This window comes from Dromaius novaehollandiae, chromosome 16 (genome assembly GCF_036370855.1).
Source record: "Dromaius novaehollandiae isolate bDroNov1 chromosome 16, bDroNov1.hap1, whole genome shotgun sequence".
Lineage (NCBI taxonomy): Eukaryota > Metazoa > Chordata > Aves > Casuariiformes > Dromaiidae > Dromaius > Dromaius novaehollandiae.
The window spans coordinates 19,368,372-19,390,981 of NC_088113.1; the positions used below are offsets into that span (position 1 = coordinate 19,368,372).

At 48.6% G+C, this 22,610-nt stretch overlaps 1 protein-coding gene across 4 annotated transcripts in view; it reads right to left on the reverse strand.

Moving 5' to 3' along the window:
- The window catches only part of KCNQ2 (potassium voltage-gated channel subfamily Q member 2), an 81,042-nt gene that overhangs the window by 19,718 nt on the left and 38,714 nt on the right, over positions 1-22,610 (reverse strand). The window contains exons 9-13 of one of the 4 annotated variants that reach the window (XM_026092916.2): positions 21,104-21,133; positions 15,864-15,932; positions 13,525-13,554; positions 519-706; positions 6-111 (exon numbers count right to left, since the gene is read on the reverse strand). In XM_026092916.2, coding sequence (XP_025948701.1) covers positions 6-111; positions 519-706; positions 13,525-13,554; positions 15,864-15,932; positions 21,104-21,133 — 423 coding nt within the window. Of the gene's footprint in view, positions 1-5; positions 115-518; positions 743-13,524; positions 13,555-15,863; positions 15,933-21,103; positions 21,134-22,610 lie in introns of all 4 variants that reach the window. The other 3 variants (XM_026092913.2, XM_026092914.2, XM_026092917.2) reach the window with 3 other exon arrangements.

The window sequence follows — 22,610 nt, forward strand, 5'->3', positions numbered from 1 at the left end:
CTTACCACACTGCCCTGATGCTGACTTTCAGTCCCGGCGTTAAATCTTCCGTCACAAACTCACAGTTGCAGCTTTTGTTCTCGTCGGGGATGTCTTCTCCGGGGAGGCTTGCTTCTGGGTTCGAAAGGGGAGGAATAAGGGCCCAGGCGTCACGGCTTGCGCGGGAAGGGAGAGCGCGTCGGCTGGCCAACAGCGACCGCAGGGACGGCACCGGGGCGCGTTTGCTGAGCATCCCCCGACACCCTTCCCTGGGCCGGGCTAAGGTGACACCCAGCTGCTCTGTCTCAAAGTGCTTCGGATGCCTGACCACTCCTCTCCCCCATCCCTATACGCTTAAAATAGGTGGTAGCAGTGGTTTTTCCTCTTGTTTATACTCCTGCCATCCTCAAAGCCAAAGGGCTGCAAGGGGGAAGTCCTACGTCAACGCCACGGCTCCCAGCTCTAGGTGGGACAGGAGAGGGTGGCCGGGGACTGGCTGGGGACCCGGGGTCCCGCGCGGGGCCGTCCCAAGGTCTCACCTTCCGAATTTTGCCTCGACGCGGCGCCCTTGATGCGGAAGGCTTGGCGGGCTCGGCTGCGGTCCCCGAAGCTCCAGCTTTTGGGCACTTTGCTGGGGCTGTCCTCGATGCTCTGGTCAGCGCTGGGGGATCTCCGGATGCCCTGAGCCTGTGGAGAGCCTTTCCCTTTGGTGCCAGCACCGCGGGGACTGGAGAACACACGATCTTTCAAACTGACCTTCTGACTGTTCAGAGAAACACGGTGAAACAAAGACAAAAAGGAGACAGCAGGAGGAGTCATTCTGGAAACCACGCAGTCCTTCCCCACCAGCCATCAGAAACCAAGAGCGCTTCGAAGCAGCGGTGAGATGGAGCTTGGCCGTCGGTACTTTTTTTTTTTTAATTATTAATTTTGATCATTTGATTTGATTTTGGCTTTTTGAGAAAGCGCCGTGGAAATGTGTCCACCATAATGAGTGAGATGGGAATGATTATTAAGAGAGAAAAAGTAATGAGGACTTAAACAGAAGCCCCTCGTGGGATGCCAGGGCTGGCGGGACAGAATGACGTCAAACGATGAGGTTATGATTCCTTAAATCACTGATCGGGGCCGATCAGGAGCCAGGAAGCTTTTCTTTCACAACTGCCTTCCAAAATCCTACAGCCAATAAAATACTAACAAAAGCCTTCACCTGCAACTTTTAACCTTTCTTGGAAACACTTCCAATTCTAGTGTTCAGACCTGTCCTTTCCCCTTCTTCATAGCCAGTCTTTCCTCCCTCCAAAAACACGATCTGACCTTTTTATATTTTCAGAAGAGTTTGTCTTTTTCCAGTCATAAATCTTAAGTGAATACTAAAATATGCAAGTCCCATATTTCCTAGAAAGATTCAATCTAAAAGTTAACTAACATTGATCTGCAGGTCTAGTATGGGTGTCATAAATATTTCAAGCAAAATTTTACTACTTCAGAGTATTACATTTCCTTGCTGTTTCTCTGTTAGAATCCTATTTCTTTAATAATATGCAGATTATTGTTTGAAAAGAAGATCACTCTTGGAACAGAGATGATCTCACTGAGGAATGATCTTCCGAGACAGCTTCGATTATTCTCAAATTTCCCAAATTTAAATTAAAACCTTCACCCAAATGAAGATGATGAACTTGCACGTGAAAATTAAAAAAAAAAAAAGATTTTGCGTAACTTTATGAAAGGGAAAACTTTACAGAGACAGCACTGGCAGAACCAAATTGCAAACAGTTCTAGATAATTTGATCTTTTCTAAATAGAAATTGATTATCAAAATATATTAACTGAGGTTAGACAACTACTGCAGTACACTTGTGCATGTAGCTATTAGCTTATAATATGGGCAAATCAAAACTGAGTCAAAACGAGGATTTAATTTCCAAGTACTCTCTACCATTGCGATAGCCACTCATCCTTCTGGTGCAAATCATCTGACTCAATCCGAGGGAAGACCACTGCAGCAATTTTGACTTCCACATCAAATTTCCAGGTCACCAACCAAAGACTGATTTTTTTTCTGTCTCTCAGCAATGCCACCTTAAAACTCATATACAAACAGTCCTCCTTTGCCTCCAAAATTGGCAACTAAGCTTCTCCAATTAGAATTTAGCTGCTGATATTTGAGGCAAAGTCAAGCCTAGCTGCCTTTTCCCCAGCCGTATCAGTTGTACTGTGCTGACAGGAACAGACACTTGTTTTTGTCGGTAAAGGAAGAAGACGTGACTTGGAGACACACGGGGAGCAGATTTGTTGAGTAAGAAGGTGCTATTTTTACAAAGTCACGTTACACTGTGAAACACTGAACAGTTACACAAAGAGAAAGGTGCTTAGGCAGCATTTTTCTGCGTTGCACAGCTTGATCCCGGGGAGGGACCATCGGCCCCACACAAAGCCCGCAGAGCTCGGCAGGAAAATCCCTTCCTGCCCTGCAGACCGACAATTACTCGTGGCCATTTTTTGGACAACAATCTCAAGTCGAAAGATAACATTTGAGAGAAAATAAAATTAGTTTGTGATCAATTTATAAATAGAAACGGCAGAATTAACTCAATGCATGATATATTTTTAATTTCATGAAACTGCGTAGAGTATTGGAGATTTCCTTCCCAGAGTGCTGAACACCTCCAAAGTATAGCTGAAGCCCATGGGACTAACAGATGTCCAGCATTTCGGAAAGCAGATTGGAGGTACAAACTGGAATAGGAGTTTATGAACAGCATGTGCCTAAATACCTTTCTGGACGTAAGCCTTAGGCCCTGATGCTACCCAAATCATTGTATATAATGAGTCAAATGCTTAAAAGCAATTCTCATCCTGAGTTTCTTGAAGCAGAAGCCAGATTGAAATTGTATTTGACATTTGCCTCTAAACAGGCCGTTTAGATTTCTTTTCCTTTGTTTTAGTTGATTTTAAAGGAGAGTATTCCTGAAATCTACTGCATTTTAGTAGTACTAATGATTTGAACAACAAGGTCTTTTCTAAAACAAGTTCTGTATAAATCAACACAACACCAATATTCAGAATTCAAAGCAATCTCTTTATGCCTCATCCTCCGACGAGCTGCTCCCATCACTGACCTCAGTGACAACTGAACATCCTCAATACGAAAACCCAGTTGCCTATCAATGATTAAAGCGGGGTCTTTGTGGCCCCTCTTCCCCTCTCACAATAGATGGGCTGGAAATGTTTGCGAGATTCACAAAAGGCAAAAAAAGAAAGCGTTGAACTCAGCAAGGAATATGAATGAGAGGTTTCAAGCCTGATAGCATGAGGTGCAATACTTTTCCTCATTAAAAAAATCTCTTATAAATCAGATGAACAATTGAGATCTGCATGTTTTTTTCCCTGAGTATCCACTCCTCAGACCCCCCCCCCCAACCGCTGATATAACTCCCTTGTTTCAACAAAGACAACACGAGACAACATGAACAACTCATTGAAGTTTTCCTTCTGCCATGCAATTCCTTCACTGGAAGTGACAGCTGGAATTCACATGCAAGTGTAATCCCTGCAGAGGAGAGTGCTGTTGGAGGGCTGCAGGAGCTGGTAGGAAAGAGTCCAAAAGAAATGTATATACACACATATATATATATATGTTGTCAGCTAATCCAAGATCATGTTCTCATTCAACCAGAAAGTCATGCAAAGTGACGCAGAGTGTCTCAGAGAAGTGGTATTTAGATGTCAATCAAGCAGATGGGCCTCAAGTCAGTGTAAGTGAACGTGTTGGTGACATGAGCATGAGGAAAGCGGCAGCCCAGCCACACACCACACCACGAATGGAAGCTGGCAATCACGATGACGAAGGGCGGCGTGAGCACAGAGCACGCGTCCTGCTCGTCCTAAGGGGAAGGGAAGGCAAAGAAAACTGCGTGGCTTTGTAACGGGAGACGCAGACTACGAGAAGTCGGAACTGCAAATAGGGACATGGTTTAGTTCCCAGATCTTCACGGCTACGTTCAGTGGGTACCTATTGAAAACTTATTAAATGGAAACTATGTTTGCAGACTGACTTCAGGGAAAGTTTACAGGACATTCAGCTTTTGGCTGTATTGTATCAGCACTTCTTTAAAATGTGGATTCCTTATGTTAGTAGTAATTTTGGATCAATAAAAATGACCACTTGTAATCTCCTGTCATTGATTTTAAACTACACTTAAGCAATTCTTCTGTTTTCTCCTTCTATTTTAGAGGCAGCAAACGTTAGCCAAACTGAGTTAGACTATCATGGATTCAGATCCATCTCTGCACACAAACTCAACTAAAACCAGTGTTTTTTCTTCTGAAAAGCTATGGCCAGGAGGAGGAAGTTACCTCCCGCTGGTAAATGAGGTAAATGGTAAATAATTCTTTGATGCAGAGTTTGTGCTCAGCTCATGGCACACGAGAACAGCTTGTTAGAAACAGGCAGAAGTGCTAGGAGTGAATTTTAGCCTTTGTGGGTCACTGGGCTCTTGTCTGGTTGCAGGTGTGAATAAGAGACAGAAATCAATTACTGGAAACATCAAGGAAAGGAAAATATGCCTGGGTGTGCAACACCTGCTGTGCCTAGAGCAGAAATCAAGAGGACCGGGTTCATACCTGGTCCACCCCCCATGATTTCAGAAAAGCCATTGCTTCAAGGATGGAGTTTCTAGAAACAGGCAGCTTGGGCACAGGGAAAAAATAAAGAAAAAGAGCCAGTGATTGCTGTCACGGAGAACTGTCTCTTCTCTTCCTCCTGCAACAGCAGCAGTGTTAGACCTGGGGTGAAGGACAGCACTGAGTTTGTGATAATTGGGAAGCCTGGAGCCGCACCGTCCCCACGCCACCACGTCAGCCTGGGGCCAGCCTGGGCATGGGGCCTCGTGCCCGGGGAGGGCACGTGAAGGGACACCACAGACAGAAACGTGCCTGGCTCCAGCCCTTAACCTTGGCTTTTGGCATTTTTCAACATCACTGGATGCTCAGAACTTGATCGGTGCCTTGTGCTGTCACCCCCCTGCTCTTATCACACGGCTTTTGTCCCTCACGGTTTTGCAGTGGCTTGAACCGGTGTCAGGAAGATTGCTGTCAAATGCCACCCCGCACATGCCCTGCATTTTCAAGAAACCTTTTGCTATTTTCCAGCTCGGCTGTTTTGCATTTTGTAAGCAAAGCAAAACAGCTAGATTACATCCTTGAGCCTGGCCAATTATTCTTTTAACAAGGCTTTTAGAAACACATTGCACCCAGACCCACAGGCCAGTCAAGGGGTCTGCAACTACCTTTCCTTTACGGGTCCGTGTGCCATTCCTTCCTACTGGCAGGTATAAATCTGTGGTGCCTCCGCGTCCCTGGGTAGACTCCAGATAGGTCTTTTACAAAGCAGAATATAATAGACTTGCTAAACTGGCTTGGTATAGTTACATTATTGACTAAAAATGCACGCATTATTGCATTTATTGACTAGAGATCATTGTTTTAGTACATTAAGGAACCACTGCTCGTAAGGAGTTTTCTATTAATTTACCTACATTGAGCTTTCCCTGATTGCCCCACTGTGCCGTAATGTTCAGTTATTTCATCATGTGCATCTTATCTGCGGGTGCCTTAGCACTCACATCAACACGGAGGAATTTTTGCTTTGGGTGAATGCAGGCAGACAGCCCAACGGGTCTAGCAAATTCAAGGTTAATCTATAGTTTTGCTAAAGCACAGTGTGTATGACACTGTATGCAGGATGGATGCAGGTAACAAAGATGCCCCTGTAGCTACACCAAAGCTCAAGACTTCTTCGTGCCTGGAAGAACTGCACTGTGTAGTCCTCCTTCTCAGGATCTCCAGTGGAGGAAGAAGATGTTTAGATAACGATTTGTTTCATCCTCCCTTTCCCTCGTAGAACTCAAGATGGGGGAGATGAAATGAGGACCACAGGGGGAAGGAATTCAGTAGAAAATAGGAAAATTTATAGTGGCTTTATCAATTAAAAAAATCATGCCTAGGAAGACATGCAACTCCGTTTTGCTAACAAACACAAGACTGGGAACAGACCAGTTAAGATCAGAGTGGCTGATTTTCCAGAGAACAGAACTGGACGTGGACAGGTGAGAGGACAGCATCATGAATGTCACTGCTGGTTTTAAATTCTGCCAAAAACAACTCCAATGCTAAGCAACTGAAAGCAGCCCTTCTCCGGGGAGGGGTCCCTGCTTGCAATAGGCCTCTGCCTCCGAGGACAAAACAACCTCCCCTGGCAAATGCAAACACTGCAGATGACATGATAAATTCTTCAGCTAGACTATTAACCAAATCTTTGCCTCCTGGAAATTTGTTGAACTACTCTCTGTGCAGCTGATGATCACCCAATATTTAAGCCAGTACTTTCAAGGATAAACTCCGAGGGAGGTCACAGCACCATCAAACACATAGCAGGAGGCTAACTCAAAGATTCAGGCTATTTACCCAGGTACAGAGGAGCTGCCTGGAGGGAAAACTGCTTATCATGAAACCTAGATCATGCCCCCTTCCTCTTTGTTACCCATTCAGAGATGGGATTTACCAGGCTGATTCTGACCTTACACTACACGCAAGGCTCAGGTGTGCCTCCCTACCTCTAGTCTGACGGACAGTAAAAATAGCCAGCAAGAAAAAAAATAGTAGGAAAGCAAAAGATACAAGTTGGAACAATTAATGGAGAAAACCATAGATACATGTACTTTTTAACTGTAGTTTATAGGCTTTCTGACAGAGACAGACTGGTGATTTTGAGAATTAGAATGGATTCCAAAAAAGAGCATGCAAAAATCCGATTTCACAAACATGCTGCATCACTCAGTGCCCTGCCACTCCTGGGCTTACCATCCTGCCCTCGCTTCGGGGGGAAGCTGGCTCATGGGGTTTACCTGTCAGCATTCAAAGCATGCAAACTCTGGGCATTAGTAACTTGAGAAAGTGCATGTTTGCTGCTGAGGAGCAGTGTCTGGGGCAGGGGAAGAGACTCTCTTCCAGTGTAGGCATGAAAATAGATGGATCTATACGTAAGGAAAATTATATATATATATGTATATACACACACATATATATATCTGTGTACCATCATGGTCATCAGATGGGTGCATTAAGGGACGCACATTGGGTGTTCTTTGAAGCTGCCTAGCAATTGTCAACTTGATGAAAAAGGTAATGACTGCACGTACGAAGCCCTCTGCTCTATCTCTCTGTTTCCCCTTGGATCTAGATACAGAACCATTCCCAGTCCTACTGTCAACGCTAAGGGGAACACGTATCCCTATGTCTAGTGGGACAGGCTGAGATTAGTCCTTCTCTAACTGCGTAGTAGAGGTGCTAGATAGGCAAGCCATGGCTTCCAAATGCCACAAAACCAGGCAAGGTCAATTTGCCGGTGTTCAGAGAGCCAAAGGAACGGTGATCGAGCGGAGGTGGGACGCTGGGATTTCTGAGGCTACTGACTTGATATTGCTGCACAGTGCAGTTCAATTTGCAAGGGTTCCCTGGACCTTGAGGAGGGATGGAGCGATAGGGAGGAAGGGGTCTTTTTTTTTTTTCTCTCATTTTCCATCATTTATGAAACTCCAGTTCCTGGCCTCCTTCACTGCTGAGCAGTCACTGGCTTGCTAGCCCAGACCAAATTCCCCATCCTCGTCTCTTTGATTCGTGTGCTCTGCATGATTGGCAGACAGGGAAGCCTCTAATTTCTGTGCAGGCAATGGGGAGGCTCTTTCTTTTTTTTTTTACTCATCTAGTACCTCTATTAAGCAGAGAAGTGATCAGAACGGGTGGTAGCAGGGTAGAGGGAGAATGAGCCGTGCAGCTTTTGATTAGTTCCGTGCGACGCATTTCCCGTGGTACCTAGAGTTTCCTGAGCAGCATCCGCATAGTGACTCTCTGCACGGTTTGCTTTTACTGGAAATGAGGGGAGAGTAAAAATTAGACCTGGAAGCAAATGCCAAACAGGAAACTTGATTACTGACTCTAGGTTTAAAAGACAGGTGTTTTGAGGGCCGGGTTCATGACAGGATTTTTCCATTTGAGCTTTAAATTAAAAAAAAAAAAAGTTCATGGGGATTCCTGAAATTAGTCTGTCTGTGATCAAATGCCATTATCAGAATGACTCATTCTGCATTGAATTGGTGGCATCAGTTCATCTACAATTGACTTGACTGAGTTCTGCAGGAAGATTTTCTTTTTTTGTTGGGAATAAAAAGTGTTCTCTTCTTCCTCTAAACAGATAAAAAAGAACTTTTTTTTTGGCCTAAGTCACGGAGAGCCAAAAATTTAACTTGTTTTCTCCAACAACATCCAAAAAAATCTTAATTTTTTCCTTTTTTCTCCTTTTTCAGAAAAAAAACTCACCAAAAGATCTAGTTAATGTGTGAATAAATTGCACTTCCCATACAGGCAATAGCATTAGATTAAGCCTGGCATTAAAAAACGTATACATACATAAATGGAGTGTGGTGCAGTCCCCTATGGGAAGGAATGTGAACGTCGACGTTCACGTGGCTGTTTTTCGCAACGCTTGTCAGACAGGCCGCTAGCACTTGTGGGGAGTTACTGACTTTGTTAAGGCACCACCTCGGCTCCCGTGAACCCATCCCGAATCACTGCTCAGGCACTCCCCTACCAGCCGATTGCCACCGCGACTAGGGTTCTCCACGCCATGGAGCAGCCCTCTACCTGCGTGATGGTAATGAGGTGGCCCACATCACCCCACCCGGAAAGGATCCGCACAGCCACCAGCGGGTGTTACTTGCTGAGCTCACGGAGAGACTGAAAAGGCTGAAGGGTGTAAAAACCCAGTCTGGTTTTAAATTTGAACTTGGCAATCTGCAGAGTTGCTCACGGAGGGAATTTGCAAGTATTCGCTCTGCTTCGCAGCATCCCGTGCAAGTTTGGCTGGTACCACCCTCTCTTTCCTTAGGACTCCTAAGGCACCTGCAAGGAGCCCCCGCGTCCCCAGGGAGCCCCCGGGGCCAGCGGGGCTACCGGGGTGGCTCCAGAGCTGGGGTCTGAGCTTCACGGCATGGGAGCGGGGTATTCGGCATGCAGAGCCCTGGGGAGACGCATCGGTTACCCGGCTGCTCAGTCTCCTCCGCAGTCTCTACACTACAGAAAGAAGCAGTCCCTTCTGTGCAAATAATCCGCTCCCCTAAAGGCAACTGATTATTTCCAGATTACTGTCAGTCCCAGCATGAGTCTCTGATACCAGTTTAATCAGCTGAAAGGTCGAACGCCAACCCAGGCTAACGTGGCCCATTGGGCTCCTGCGGTTGACATCAGCTTCCACAGGCAGCAGTGGTTGGAGTCCCACCTCTGACCCCCCACGCTGGGTGACCAGGGGCCCACTGAGTCGACCAGAGGCATCCTCCAGTGCATACAAAAGCCTGAATCACACCCCTGAACAGAAATATCGATCTAGTGTGTATCTCGGACAGACACATACATACACTTTTATATACATATACACATATGTATATAAAACCAACACACACACACACACAGATACACATACAGGTTACAAATTGGCCCAGTCCAGCATTCATTCAAGGTAATGGCCAAGGTTTTGCTGAGTTCACTATGGTCAGGGACAAATCAAACATGAGGACAACCTTTAAAAAGGTTCCCCTCGTTACCTACAAGACTTAACTCATGCTGGACAAAGTAATCTGATTTTTAGCTTCCCAGTTCCCCGGAATCCTTCTGTTTCTTTTTCTCTGATATTAATGTATTACGATGATCATTTGGGTCACCGCTTTTTTCACTTTTGCCCAATCATGTTTTGGAAAGTACCAGTGGACCAAATCTGGTCACAGATGCCTTCAGATGTTTAACAAACCATTTGTTAAAGCACATCTGGAGTGCACATTTCACAGAGGAGTCTCCATAGTCCTGGCTAACCATATGTTTGTCCTTTTGGTGTTACAATCAGAAGACAAAATAAACAGAGACAAGGTGCCACAGTGAATTTTCAGCCTGATTAGCATACGAGTAAGCAAAGCCCATTAACCACTCCGAATCGCTAGCTTTCCACAGTGGCAGTGGTGAGAAAAGCCCCACCGCCCAGCAGCCTTCCTTGGCTGGCAGTACGAGGCAGGCAGGACTCAAGGTCAGACCCCGCTCAAGTGTGGTCCCGCAGACGTGAACGGGGGTAACTACTTCTGCAGCACGACTCGCCCTTGGGAAGTGCAGCCGGCCACTTCTCCTGGCCAAAGCAGATCGTGGGGTGGACACACAGACAGCACCCAAAGCCATCGGCCACAGAGGGAACCGTGTAAGCGGTTTTTAAAAAAGGGGAGAAAATAAAAAGGGGGAGGGTACGTAGCAGGTAGCAGAAGGGCAGCATCTTTTGTGCTCATCACAGCCCGGGCTCCATGTCACGGGGAATGAGCTCATGTCTCCCAGGAGCAGATCAGCACACGACTTCACGCTACTCGGGCATAGATGGATGTAGACAAGCTTGCAGTGGAAAACAAAACAGAAATGAGAGAGAAAGGACATAACCCATTGCCCAGATAGGCTGTCCCATTTATCTCCAAGACCAAATCAAAAGCCACCGGAGTAAAACAGATGAACCCCAGCCTATGGCATGCTAACGTGCTCACTCTGGGACGGGCACCCATGCCCGGGAGACGGCGAGGCCTCCCTGCATCGCACCTCCCTCCCTGGGCAGCAGCTCCCGGGGCAGGAGCGGCCTCGGAGGCTCCCTGCGGGCTCGGGGTCGACGGGATGCACAGGACGTGCTCGGACCTTGCAAGGCAAAGCTTGCTTCCCACGTTCACGTGAGCCGTGCTGGCATCTCTGCTCAACTTAAAACCAGCTGTTGAGACGTAACGTAGCAGAAGAGCCCTTTCTGCTTGCTCTAAGGACTCTGCGGTGTATCAGTTATGCAAAGAGGGATATAGGAAATCAGCCACTCCCTGCACGTAACTACAGCAGATGGAAGAGTTACGCATGCCCGGATCAGAGATGATATGTTTCCTTACACCGAGGGAAATGGAAAGTGCTGAATCCTGCACCAGCTGCAGCAGCAGAAGTGCGGTGCCGGGGTCTGCTATGAGAATTAATTCACACTGAGGAGTTTCCTTAGTGAAACAGTCATTAGTGACAAGCCCTGGCTGGATGATTAACCATCGAGTGGGTTGCTAATTACAGCTCCACAAAAGGGATGCATTTTCTCATCTTATGACAGTCTAAATCTAATCAAAACTACAGCCGGATGACACACTGAGTATCATCGCGAGGCTGCCGAAAATCAAAGTGGGTAAGATGTCGGGATGTGACTGCAAAAGATCCAGGAACTTTTATTCAAGGAATCTCAGATTTGGGACCCTGTAAAGGTAGGGTCCTCTGAGCGAAATGCCTCCCTGGGGTCTGAGGCATGATCAGACAGACAAGAGCAGTGGGAGAAGGTAGAAGTGATACTGCCCCAACAAGATGCAGAAGGAAACAGCTTTGACTGTGCTATGGCCGCTGTACTGAACCATCTGGAAAGTCCTCTAACACCATAGACATGCCAGCTGCAGATCCTCAGAGTAAGCACTCCTCGGCTCAGGTTTAGCATCTTATGACAGAGGGCAACAAAACCCATTAGCGTTGCAGGAGATGCACTACAGGACTAAGAAAAGAGTATTTGGAAATGACCCTGAGCAAGGAGCTGAATGTAGTAAGAAATATGATGAAAAAGGGCAGTGGAAGGGCATTTTTACTTCTTTTCGTGACATAAGATTAAGAAAACAATGTAGAAAATAAACAGGGAAGAATCTGCAACCTATAGGAAGAAATATGAAATTTTAGCTAGTGTATTAACTAGTGAAAACAAACCCTGCAAGACAGGACTGAGGTTCAAAGGGAAATGTGCACAGAAGTAAAGACAGTGCCTGCAACCGCAGGGGAGCTGGCTGGTGCATCCCTACATGGGACCATCAGTCCTCAGATGTCTTCAGCTGTGAAGCTGATTGGTTTGAAAAGAGATTTCTTCTCACTACACAGTCACATGCCGCTGAGAAATGCGGATTTATCCTTTGAGGTGTCCAAGGGCATGTGGCCAAGACGCTGGTCTGCTCCAGGACAGCACTTCCCACGTAATGTTCCCTGTTTAAGTAATGCTGGATGGAGGCTGCCTTCCCTCTCACTACACCGGCTGAGACCCCAAGTAGGAAAAAACCAAATTCTGGGTAGTTGAAACATGATCTTGGTGATTAAGTTTATTTGGCAGGAAGTGGATGGAGTGCTATGGAAATTCTGCTTGCAAAGAAAAGCTCAAATGAAAGACAGAAAAAAAAGAGTAGAAAAAAGGGAGGTCGAACATCTCCTCCCTTTAGCTGGCACCATATCTGCCCAGGTATCTTTGGTTGGATTTTGTACCAGGAAAAAATCAGTTTCTAGCCTCTTATAAGCTAAAAGACATAGCAGAAAGTTACATCTGTGAAATGCCAGCCTTCAGTTATACTTTCAAAACCTGGCAAATGGCAAAACATAGTCAGTGTTTAACATATTTAGGCTGTAAGCTAAGTTTTGTAGTATGGGATGGAAGATCAAAAAGCCAAGCAGATGATCTCCACAGATTATCAGTTTTGTGTCTTGCTTCCCAAGAAAAAATGGAGATCCAATCCCAGAATTACTTCTTAAAAGAACTGGGAAAATATAGGAAAAATTCCCAGAATTAAATATGTCCAGATGGATGAAAAGCGTATCCCAAATACCAGCCTCATTGCTTTCCCTGGGACATCTGAATAGATAAACTCCCCATCAGGTCAGGATTACGGCTGGCCTAGGAAGGCGCTCGCCGCGTCTCAGAGCGTGCCTGGCTGAGCACGCCCTGCGTCGCGGACTCGAGGCGTGAAAGAAAGACAAAGCAGCGACTGTGCTTTATCCGGGGGTTGTGAGGCAACAGGGAGAGGGATCGGGAGAGGACGTCTCTACCACACACCGTCGTGCCACGTCAGGGACCCCTCTGTGCCCAGCTGAGCAGCGGGGCCATGCCTGCACCGCCAAGTGCCCTGCAGCTCCAAGAGCTCCGAGGAGCCGCTCGGGAGGACTTGCTAACTCGGTGACGTGGTGACAGCTTTGACGGCCCACGTCACCTCCGCCCAGCACGGCACTGAGTGGTGGAGACATACGCAAAGCATCAACCATCCGTCGGCATTCACTGAGCCTGCAGTGTATGTTTTAGCTACGACTCCAGCAACAAAAGAAAAAAGCAGCGTAAACCAACGCCCTGCCGTCGCCCCGGGTGAGGGTCTGCCAGCTCTGCCCGTGCTGCCCTCCTCAGCCTCGCCGCCCCTCTACCCCCAGAACCTCCTCATCCTCGGAGCGGCAGCTCGAGGCAGGTTGGAAGGAAGACATGATTTAAGGCCCAGCATTACACGTAGACACGTTGGACTGCCACAGCACAGAACAAGCACGTGATACCTGGGCTGCGTCCCTCAAAGGCCACGACACGGTACACACACGCACACACGTACACAGAAATCTACACGGAATGCATGGGAATGGCATGTCGGCAGTGATACAGACCTTGGCGATGGTTCGGGCTGCTGCTCTTTCCTTTAAACAGAAGCAATAGTACATTAGCATGGTGTCAGGTGGCAAAAGATGTTGCTGCTTCACTGTTAAAACATAACGAGAGGACAATACCAAACAATACAACTAAGTGGAAGTTGTGGACAAAAGAGAGGGCAAGGAGCACCTTATTCCTGGAGTTTCTGGCCCGGACAGAAGATCGTTGGAGACTCACACAACCTCAGAGAAGACACATACAACGTACAGGGTTGCAGAAGTTATCCCAACCCATCTTTGTGCCTACGCAGGACTGAGACACTTCACGGTCGTGTGATTTGTGTGAGCACAGGAGGACTTCTGTGGGCTCAGCGAACGGCCCCCGTCTTTTGGAAATGCACTGCCCCGAGGTGTTCCTGCACGAAGCAGGGGATGGGAATGGCTCCCATGACTCTGGCGTGTCTGCTTTTCCTTTCTGGCCAGCAGCACCGAGCCGACGTCGGATCATTTGGTGCTGCCTTCTCTCCTCTGTGCTAACAAGTGGTGCTGGGGCTGGGGAGGGACGCAGACCTCTGCCCTCGTGTCCTGACTCCCTGGCTGTGGCTCCAGCGCCTTTGGCAACTACTTTGCTGAGACAGAGTGGCAGGAGGGAGCCACAATTTTTCTAGGCAGTTTCCTGTAAACCGCCGAGATCTCAAATCACTTGATTGCCCTGGAAAATCATTGATGTTGAGGACACAGTTAGCTGAACACCTGCAAAAGGGTGGGCACAACGCTGCAAGGCAAGCTAAGGCCACAGTGAAAGCAATCTCACCGTCACTGACCAGGCGGTTTGGTGGCATTTCCCTCCAGCAATCAGCAAAACCTGCTCTGCCTTAAACTAGTTTGATCCATTGCTTCTGCACACCTGGAAAACGCGTGTGATGTGGGGCTACAACCAGCCTTGTCCATGCAGCCCCGGAGGGAGCAGGTTTTGTTTCTCAGCAAACAGGAGTCTGTCTAGCCCAAACACCAGCCAATTTAAGGGACAAAGCATCCCTCCGCGGCGAGAAGGACTGGATGGGGGCAGAGTCTGATCCCTCTGCCTGTGGTGAGGTGCAAGCCCTGACCCTGCCTCTGCCTGGCAGTGAGCATTTAGACACTGAGACCCGCACAGCCCCCTGCCCTCTTCCCCGTCAGCTGAAAGTAGCAGCCTGGAGAGGCTAAAAAATGTCCTTGTACCCTCTGATCCTTGCTCAGACGGGCTAGAAACCCCAGGTGCAGCCGCCAGCTTGAATACTCACATTTTAAAGGATGTCTCCTAAAGGCAGACCCATTGGTCTCCAGATCTCGACTACCTGGACAGTGACACAGCCCCGAGACGGCCCCACTGTCCTTGCGCTGGCCCCGGCTGCCCAGCACGGGGTGAGCTTCTCCCCTGGCACTGCCTGGGCTCAGCACGCTCTCGACTTATCCAGTGCCCACGAGGGCAAAAGCAAGCAGTGACCCCTCCCGAGCGCCCGCCTAAGCTGCGGGATTCTGGGGCAATAATCTATATCTTGCAAAATTCAGCAGAAGTGACGGAGATGAACGCTTCTGACTGACGCTGAGGCATCAGCAGAGAGCACAGGGCACGGCACTGCAGCGGTCCCAGCCTGGGGGCTGTCTGGACACGCTGCCGTGCATCTGGGCTGGGGCTGATAATTTTGCCCAGTTCACAGCGCAGACACGGTCTCAAACCAGCACAGCTCCCAAAGGGGAGGCAGCTCCCAGCTGCCCTGAGCCTGGGCAGCCCAGTGCAACACGTTCAAGGTGCTACCAAGACGCGCTGTGCTCACAAAGCCCCACTCTGGCTCAGGGGGATCTGTGATTATTTTACCTGGTGATGAAGCTATGGGAATTCAGGACGTGACATGTGAGTTGGGGGCAAGTGGCCACAGGAATGTCCCTTTCCTTTTTCTTACTGCTTCTACCTTGCCTGTCCTTGAGGGAAGCCGAGGGAAGGCAAGTGGCCTGGAGGAAATAGGGAATGAATTAACACAACGTGGATCGGAGTCTCTTCCGAGAGTGGTGAAAAGCAGAAATACGTCAGAGGAGAATCAGGAATGCTACCTCAATCAGACCCTTTGAAAATACGACTGTGTTTTCAGCCAAGCACTATGACATTACCCCAGAGACAAATTAGGGAAGGGCTGAAGAAATGCATGTACAACATGGGAGAGGAATGGGGAGGAGATCACTGAATGACCCATGGGGAACCAGCTGCCAAAACCTCTCACATCTTCAAGGCTGTCCATGTGCAAAAGGCAGAAAGGGGAAAGGAAAAAAAAAAGTTGCAAAGTGGGTGCTTTCTGAGCTCTCTTAACTCTGCTGCTAACCTGAAAGTCAGTCCCGATTTGCTCTTCAGGTTCCTCAGGAGTTCCAGCTGGTTCAGAGGTGGGATGAGTCTAGAGGGAGAGAATAAAGACAATTAATATTCAGGCAGAGCTGAGAGCAGAGCGTCCTGTCTTGGAAACATCGCCCACTGCCCCATTCTTTCAACTAGAACCAGCTTTGTGCCACCATTTGCAACTGGGAGACAGCCGGGAAGGATGGAGAGGGGTTGGGATGCTACTTCCACCAGTGCCGTAAGGTAGAGCTACGGGGGAAGAGAGAGAGAGATGGTAAGAAAAAGAGAGAAACCTGTCTGCATCACCACGTCTTTAACCCCCCTGAAGACAAGCATCTGCCAGGGCTTCCGAGCACCATGGCAGTGTTTTGGCAGGAGAGCTGTTTCACCGCCTGTAGTTTAGCAGTTGGGATAGCTGTGTTTGGAGGTCAGTGTTTCTGCTGTGTATTTAGTGGAGAGAAGCTCTGGTGAACGCGAAGGGAACAAGTCGGCATATGCTGGGAGGAACGCTGCTGCCCTCGGGAAGGGGGGACGCGTGGGAGGGAGCAGCTTGCACTGCTGAGGAGACAGGGATCCAGAGGCCGGGAGCATCCCAGGAAAAATGGCAGTGTGGTCTGGGGTCAAGCTCAGCTGATCGCTGGTGGTCCGTGCTGGGTTCGGGGGCTCAGCCCCCAAAAGAGGCGTAATAATGTACCATTGCCTTGCGGATTAGGGAGAAACAACAGGTTTCCTTTTCTCCTCAGGCCTGACAAGGGTAATCCAAAAAACTGTTGCCTAAGCTGCTTTTTGCTTGAATTGTGGTAAGAGCCACTGAATTAACTCCCTCATCCACCTTCGGTTTCTTCCTTTTAGAAGAGCAAGCATCAAAGCGCATGGGGCAGACGGGGCACTACAGCACACCACATCCGTGCCTCTGTTCAACCCCCAGGGGCTGGGGCTTGCTCCATAAATATTTTACGCTGATATTCAGTCAGGTTTTCAACTGAGCAAGAAGTGAACTGGAGATGTCAGGGGAAGGACAGAGAAAGCTACACGCAGCTACTTAAGAGCGAGCTCTGGGACTCCGTATTCGGGGTCAAGGCTGACAGTGCTCATCCCCGTGGCTTCCTGCAAGTTTCTTTCTGGGCCACCAGCGCATCCTTGTCAAATCGTAGAAGTGCAACATCCATCGCTGTGCCCAGAGGGTGCAAAGCCAGCGTAGCCATCCCCTCTGGTTACGCCTGCGACAAACAGCAGGTTGATTTAGTCTCTGCGGCCAGGATGAAGAGGAGGACAAAGAGGTTCAGAGAACTTCACTCTTCTCTTGGGACTGCACAGCTATCTGCTGCTTTTTCCTTTGGTTGGGCCATTGCTTCTGAGCTCAGCAGCCTATTCAGGAAGGATTTCTCTGAACATGTGCATTCTTGCCCACCTCAATAAATGGTTTTAATAGCCAATTGCTCACTGTAAAATCTGCCAGACCCTACGGGAACTCTTGGCATCTTCAGGTGAAGCAGCAAACTGTCCTAGGACGGCAACTTAGGACTGGAAGGAAAGGGCTACAAGCGCTTGCACTTGCTTGACAGACTGGTCGCAGCTGAGGTGCTGTGAAAAACGGGACCGTTGTTTATTGTAAAATAAAGGCACAGACAATTATGCCCAGGGTTTTTCAGCCGTTACATGATCAATACTTCAGAGATCTCCTCTAACTGAACACAACTGGAAAAGCCTCTCTTCTGTATGCACAAAACCAAACTCAAAACGCAGCTGTTCAACAGGACAGGTTCGGTGTTCTCAAAATGGAGGCAGTCGGAAAATTTTCCAGTCCTAAGCAAGGAGAGAAGAATAAAAATAGGCCTGAAAATTTTGGCTCAGCTCCCCAATCCAGCTCTGTTTGCTTCCACCCAGAGAAGAGCACATCCTGATCTGATGAATTAATGATCCTCTTCACTCAAGCCGTCAGGAAGAAGCTGATCTCGGTGCAGCGGAGCAGCGCACGGAGCGCTGGGCTATCGTTGCCATTCAAACCCACTGCACGGCTGTGCACATTCATGCCAAGATGGGAGAAGGTGGTGCATAAAAATCAAGCACAAAATGTACTCAGAAGTTAATAAAAGGCACACAACTACTCTTCTTTGGTGAGTTAGTTTCTCAGGGAGGTTCATGCCCGGCAAAACATAGGACAAGAGCAGGGATCACAAACCCAGGACTCCCAACGATGCAAGTCACGGGGCTGAAGAACTCACAGCTCACTAAGCTGGAGGATTCAGGATCCCAGAAAGATCTCCTCCCTTTGCATTAGTCCATAACACAAGGTTTGCATGGTGCTGAAAATGGAAACCTCTTGGGTCACCACAGGTGTTTCCATGCAAAGGCGAAGAAGCACAAGCAAATACACAAATTCACCATTTCTGCAGGAAGGTCGTGGACCTCGTACATGTGCGGTGAAAAGGGGAATGTTTTCCTGACAAGAGCATTACTGAGACTGCATATAAGCTCAGTCAAAGGCCTGACCAAAACTTTAATCTGAACGTTGTGCTCAGTCTAACCTGTCAGCTTGGGAAACAGCCCCAGCACCACTGTCCTGCAGCAATTCCTGGCAGCATTTAATTCACTAAAACCTCAGAGGAAACACGGGGCTTGTTGACTAAGGGCTCCACATAGCAGATTAACTGAATTTTACTACAAAACGCTGGATGAAGACGACCCTGCACGAGGATGTGTGTTCAGGGACTCTGAAGCAGGTGCCACTGCGTCCTCTGGAGACGCAGAGAAAGGACCCCCCGACTGAGGCATTTCACGTTTTCTCTCTCTCCTCCCAGTCCGCGTGCTGCGTGTTAGCAAGGGAAGCACGTCTCGGTTAAGGGGAGCTGGGAGAGACAACCCACACGCCACGGGAACACACACAGCTCATGCTACCCACCGCAGCAAGGCATCCGAGCCGCTGGCTGCTGCGGGGGCCCGGGGGACCTACAGCCGCCTCCCGTCCCCCCAGCCCACCGGCACGGAGGAACGCCCCGCGCGCTCCAGACACCGGCTCCCCCCAGCAAACGGGAATTTGCTACTCCGACTAGCACAGATCACGCTCAAGCATTTGGGGACAAGGGTGACATCATGCCTCCGGCCAGGATACCACCGAAAAACCACAACACGAGGGAGGGCAGCAGCACAACACAGTGCGTGGGAGCACACACGGGTAACGCGAACAACACGCGCACAGAGCCCACGATGATTTTTTGGAGCAGTGAATAGGAAAGGGGGGGCAAGGAGAAGGATGCTGGGATGAGATGGGGACTCCAAGGGAAGTCTCCGTACTGTGCCAGGTTCCTGCAAGGAGTCCATCCTCCAGCTCCCTCCCACCCCTTCGGCAGGATGATCTAGTCTGCGTAAGGCAAGGACAAAATAGCCATTATGAGCCTGATCTTGCAGCCCGGGCTCACGCACAGAGGCCCACGGGCTTGAGCACAGCACAGCGGTCACGACCACAGCTGCACGTGCCTGGGAAGGTGTTCAGAGCAGAGGGACCCGGCGCCAGTCGCTGCATGTTTTTCCATCTATTGCTATGCTGCGACACAGATCTGATTTCAAGGAGTCTATGGAGGCCTGATCCTAACCTGGAGGAGTCAGGCTCCAAATTCCCACTGCCTGCAATGGGAGCAGTGGCCGGCCCTTCCTAATTACACATCCTTGGCATTCATGTACCTGAGGAGAGAACCAGCCCCTGGTGCACACGGCGGAAAGGCTGTTATTTCAGAAGAGAAATCGTAACTCAGGTTCTTCATCACTGTATAAAAACCCTGTACACAAAAGGCTTAAATCTAAGAATTCAGGGGATTTTTTTTCTGTAAAAACAATAATTATCCTACCTGGGACTTTGCATCTCCAGCCTAAGTTATTCTTATGAAACTTGTAAAATACTTTATTTTAGTAGCTGGTATGGAAGTGTCACGTTCTTATTTTACTTTCAGCAGTACAAAAATGCCTGATTGTCAAACCAGGCTGTTGTTCTGCACAACAGCAAAATGTATTCATATCTTATTCTTGCAATTCTTTGTTGGTATTTGCTGTAAATTAACCACAAGGACAAAGTTGTGAATGTGATTTACTGAGGCTGTAAAACTTGCAGCTGTGAAAACTGGAAGCAGGTTTGGAAATCAGGCACTAAATCAGGTCTGCTCTAATGGTATTAATGCCTCTAGCGAGGATTTAAACGGCTGTAACTAAGGGCAGAGCTTGGCCCACAGTCTTGAAATTCAAGGCCATTCCCCTTCTTAAAATATTGACTTCATTACAGCTTGAGGTACCCACCTCATAAAATATGCCTGAGATTTGAAAGTCTATTCTATTCTGTAGAACCTGGGGTAATATTATTTATAGTAAGTCTTACCTGACCGTATATAGGACTTTTCAATTCGAACTATCCCAAAAGGTTAAGTCACAGAGTGAATAACTGGTGTTAATAACTTCTTGCTTAGCTCTGGATCAGTCTTTGAAGGAAAAGCTGAAATGTTAAAATGATGCTGAGATGGGACTCCTCTCTTCCAAAAATCAGACTGGATTACTAGGTGAAATCCTCACCGATTATTTCAGTTTTGCATACCAGATTTGCATTTGATCTCTCCCTCCTTCAGATCTCTCTTCCCAAGCAGGCCTGGCTGCTCTTGTGATTTTACTCCACACTACCGCTGATGTGTTTCCCAAGGTGCCACCACACTACGCTGCCTCTTACACCAGCAAATCCAGCATATTTAGTGTTTGCTGGTGGGCACAGTTCCTACAGCATGGAGTGAAATGAGATAAATGATGAACTGATGGATGAGAAAGGGGACTGGAGGAAGAGGAGCACGGATGAGGGACAGGAATGGGAAAATGGAAGTAGGAAAGGGGAAATTTTCTTGTTAAGTGGTGCATGACTTGGTGCAGGTTTGTTAGACCATCAAGAAATCATCCTTAAGAAAGCAAGCTTATTAAGCACTCTCCCGTTCTCTTTCCTTAAATTGTCATTTTTGGCAGACAGTTTCCCAAAACTTGTGTGTACCAATAGCTAAACTGTTAATGAGGGTGCATGGAGTTAGTCTGCAGGCAGCAGGATGGGGAACCTGGTTTGGGCTTTCGTTCATTCCTTTGAAAAAACCGATCTTCAGAGGTTCCTTTTTTTCTTTTTTAATTAGAGGCTTTGCATGTTACAGTCCCAAATGAAGCACAAGGAGTGACATGACACACACTTTCAGAGTCACATGCACTTCATACCTGGAGGCACCGTACGTTTGCGTTTGCGTGCTTTTCAAGTGTTTTCACCAAAGAAAACCAAACGGATAAAAGAAAGAAAAATGGGGGGGGGGGGAAGGAAAGGAGAAAAGAAACAGAGTAAAGAAAATTAGCACATGAACTACGTGTACTCCAGTTCGCAGACGCGCTGTGACCCAGGCTTACGGACCACCGGCACCGGACCGCTGGCTCAGCTTTTCTCCGCTGCAGTAGGCTTAGGAATCACCGCGTGCCTCTGCCGCCTTCGGTGACAGACCACTGGCACCTTGCTCCAAAAGCAGATGGGCATCACTGCGCGGGGAAAGCGTGGGGGCCGCCAGGCAGCCTTTGGTGAGGCACCCCCGGCCCTCGGCTCCGTCAGCCGGAGACGGCTCCTGGCCTCGGGTGGCCGCTCCAGCGCGAACGGCCACGAGCTGCCAGCGCGAGCCCAAACGCACCTGTGCACACAGGACTCTCCTGCGCATTTCAGATTCGGTTCCACCATGATTTCAATTTAAACATGAAACACTGGATTCTCTGAGAGGCCAACACATTTTCCCCAACAGAGTGAGACCAGCTCTACTGCAGCGATCCGAGTGATGCTCTGGAGAAACAGGAGCTTCTCCAAGGCATGCGTGACCAGCCGGTCCCGTGGGAAATGCCTTGGGAAGACACGTAAGCTCACGTCACAGGGCTCCTGCTGATGGCCAGCTCGGGGGAACAAGCAGTCCGAAGCCGAGCGGTGCCGGGGCTGCAGATCACCTGGGCACCGGCGAGGCAGACGGAAACACCGTCTTCCTCCTGCCCGCCTCCTAAGCAAGCCGTCACCTGATGGGTTTTGGCTCTTGCGACGCGAACGTGGCTCACGGCAGCAGCACGCGTGGCGAGAGCCCGGCCAGCTGGCTTAGCGAAGTGGGTAGAAACGGAGAGATGGGCGGTGTGGGAGATGGAAGCTACAGCCAGAACATAGAGTTACCCCCTTCTTTTTTATTTTTTTTTCTTTTTCCGAGAGGAAAACATCTCAGTTACAATTAATTTAGCTGAGCAAATCCAATATATACACAAAAAGGGTTCACTGCTTTCTCAATAAAAACTTTCCTTTTTGACCAATGGCTTAACCTATTGGTGTGCCGTGGATTTCTTTCGGTAGGACTCACTCTCCCGGGTGACGTCCCCTTTCCCCACGCACAGAGAGAAGTCGGGATTTAAGAGGAAAGAGAGAAACTTTGCGGCACCTCCGGCCCAGGGGAAGGTCAGAGGCGACGCTGCTGCTTGGGACCAGCATCAGCCAGCCAAACCACGCGCCTTGTCCTGCCTTTTTATTCAGAGTAGCTCAGCTCTATATGAGCTAGGTATTTTGCTCTTTGCCTTCCCCAAAATCTCTATCCAGCTCCCTCTGGAGCTCTTTAGCCGAGTTTTCTTCCTGCACATCAGCTCCCTGTGAACCCAGGTTCTCACAAGTCAACTCCTCTAGCAAGACGTTACCCTGGAAGGTCCTCGCGTAAAAGGG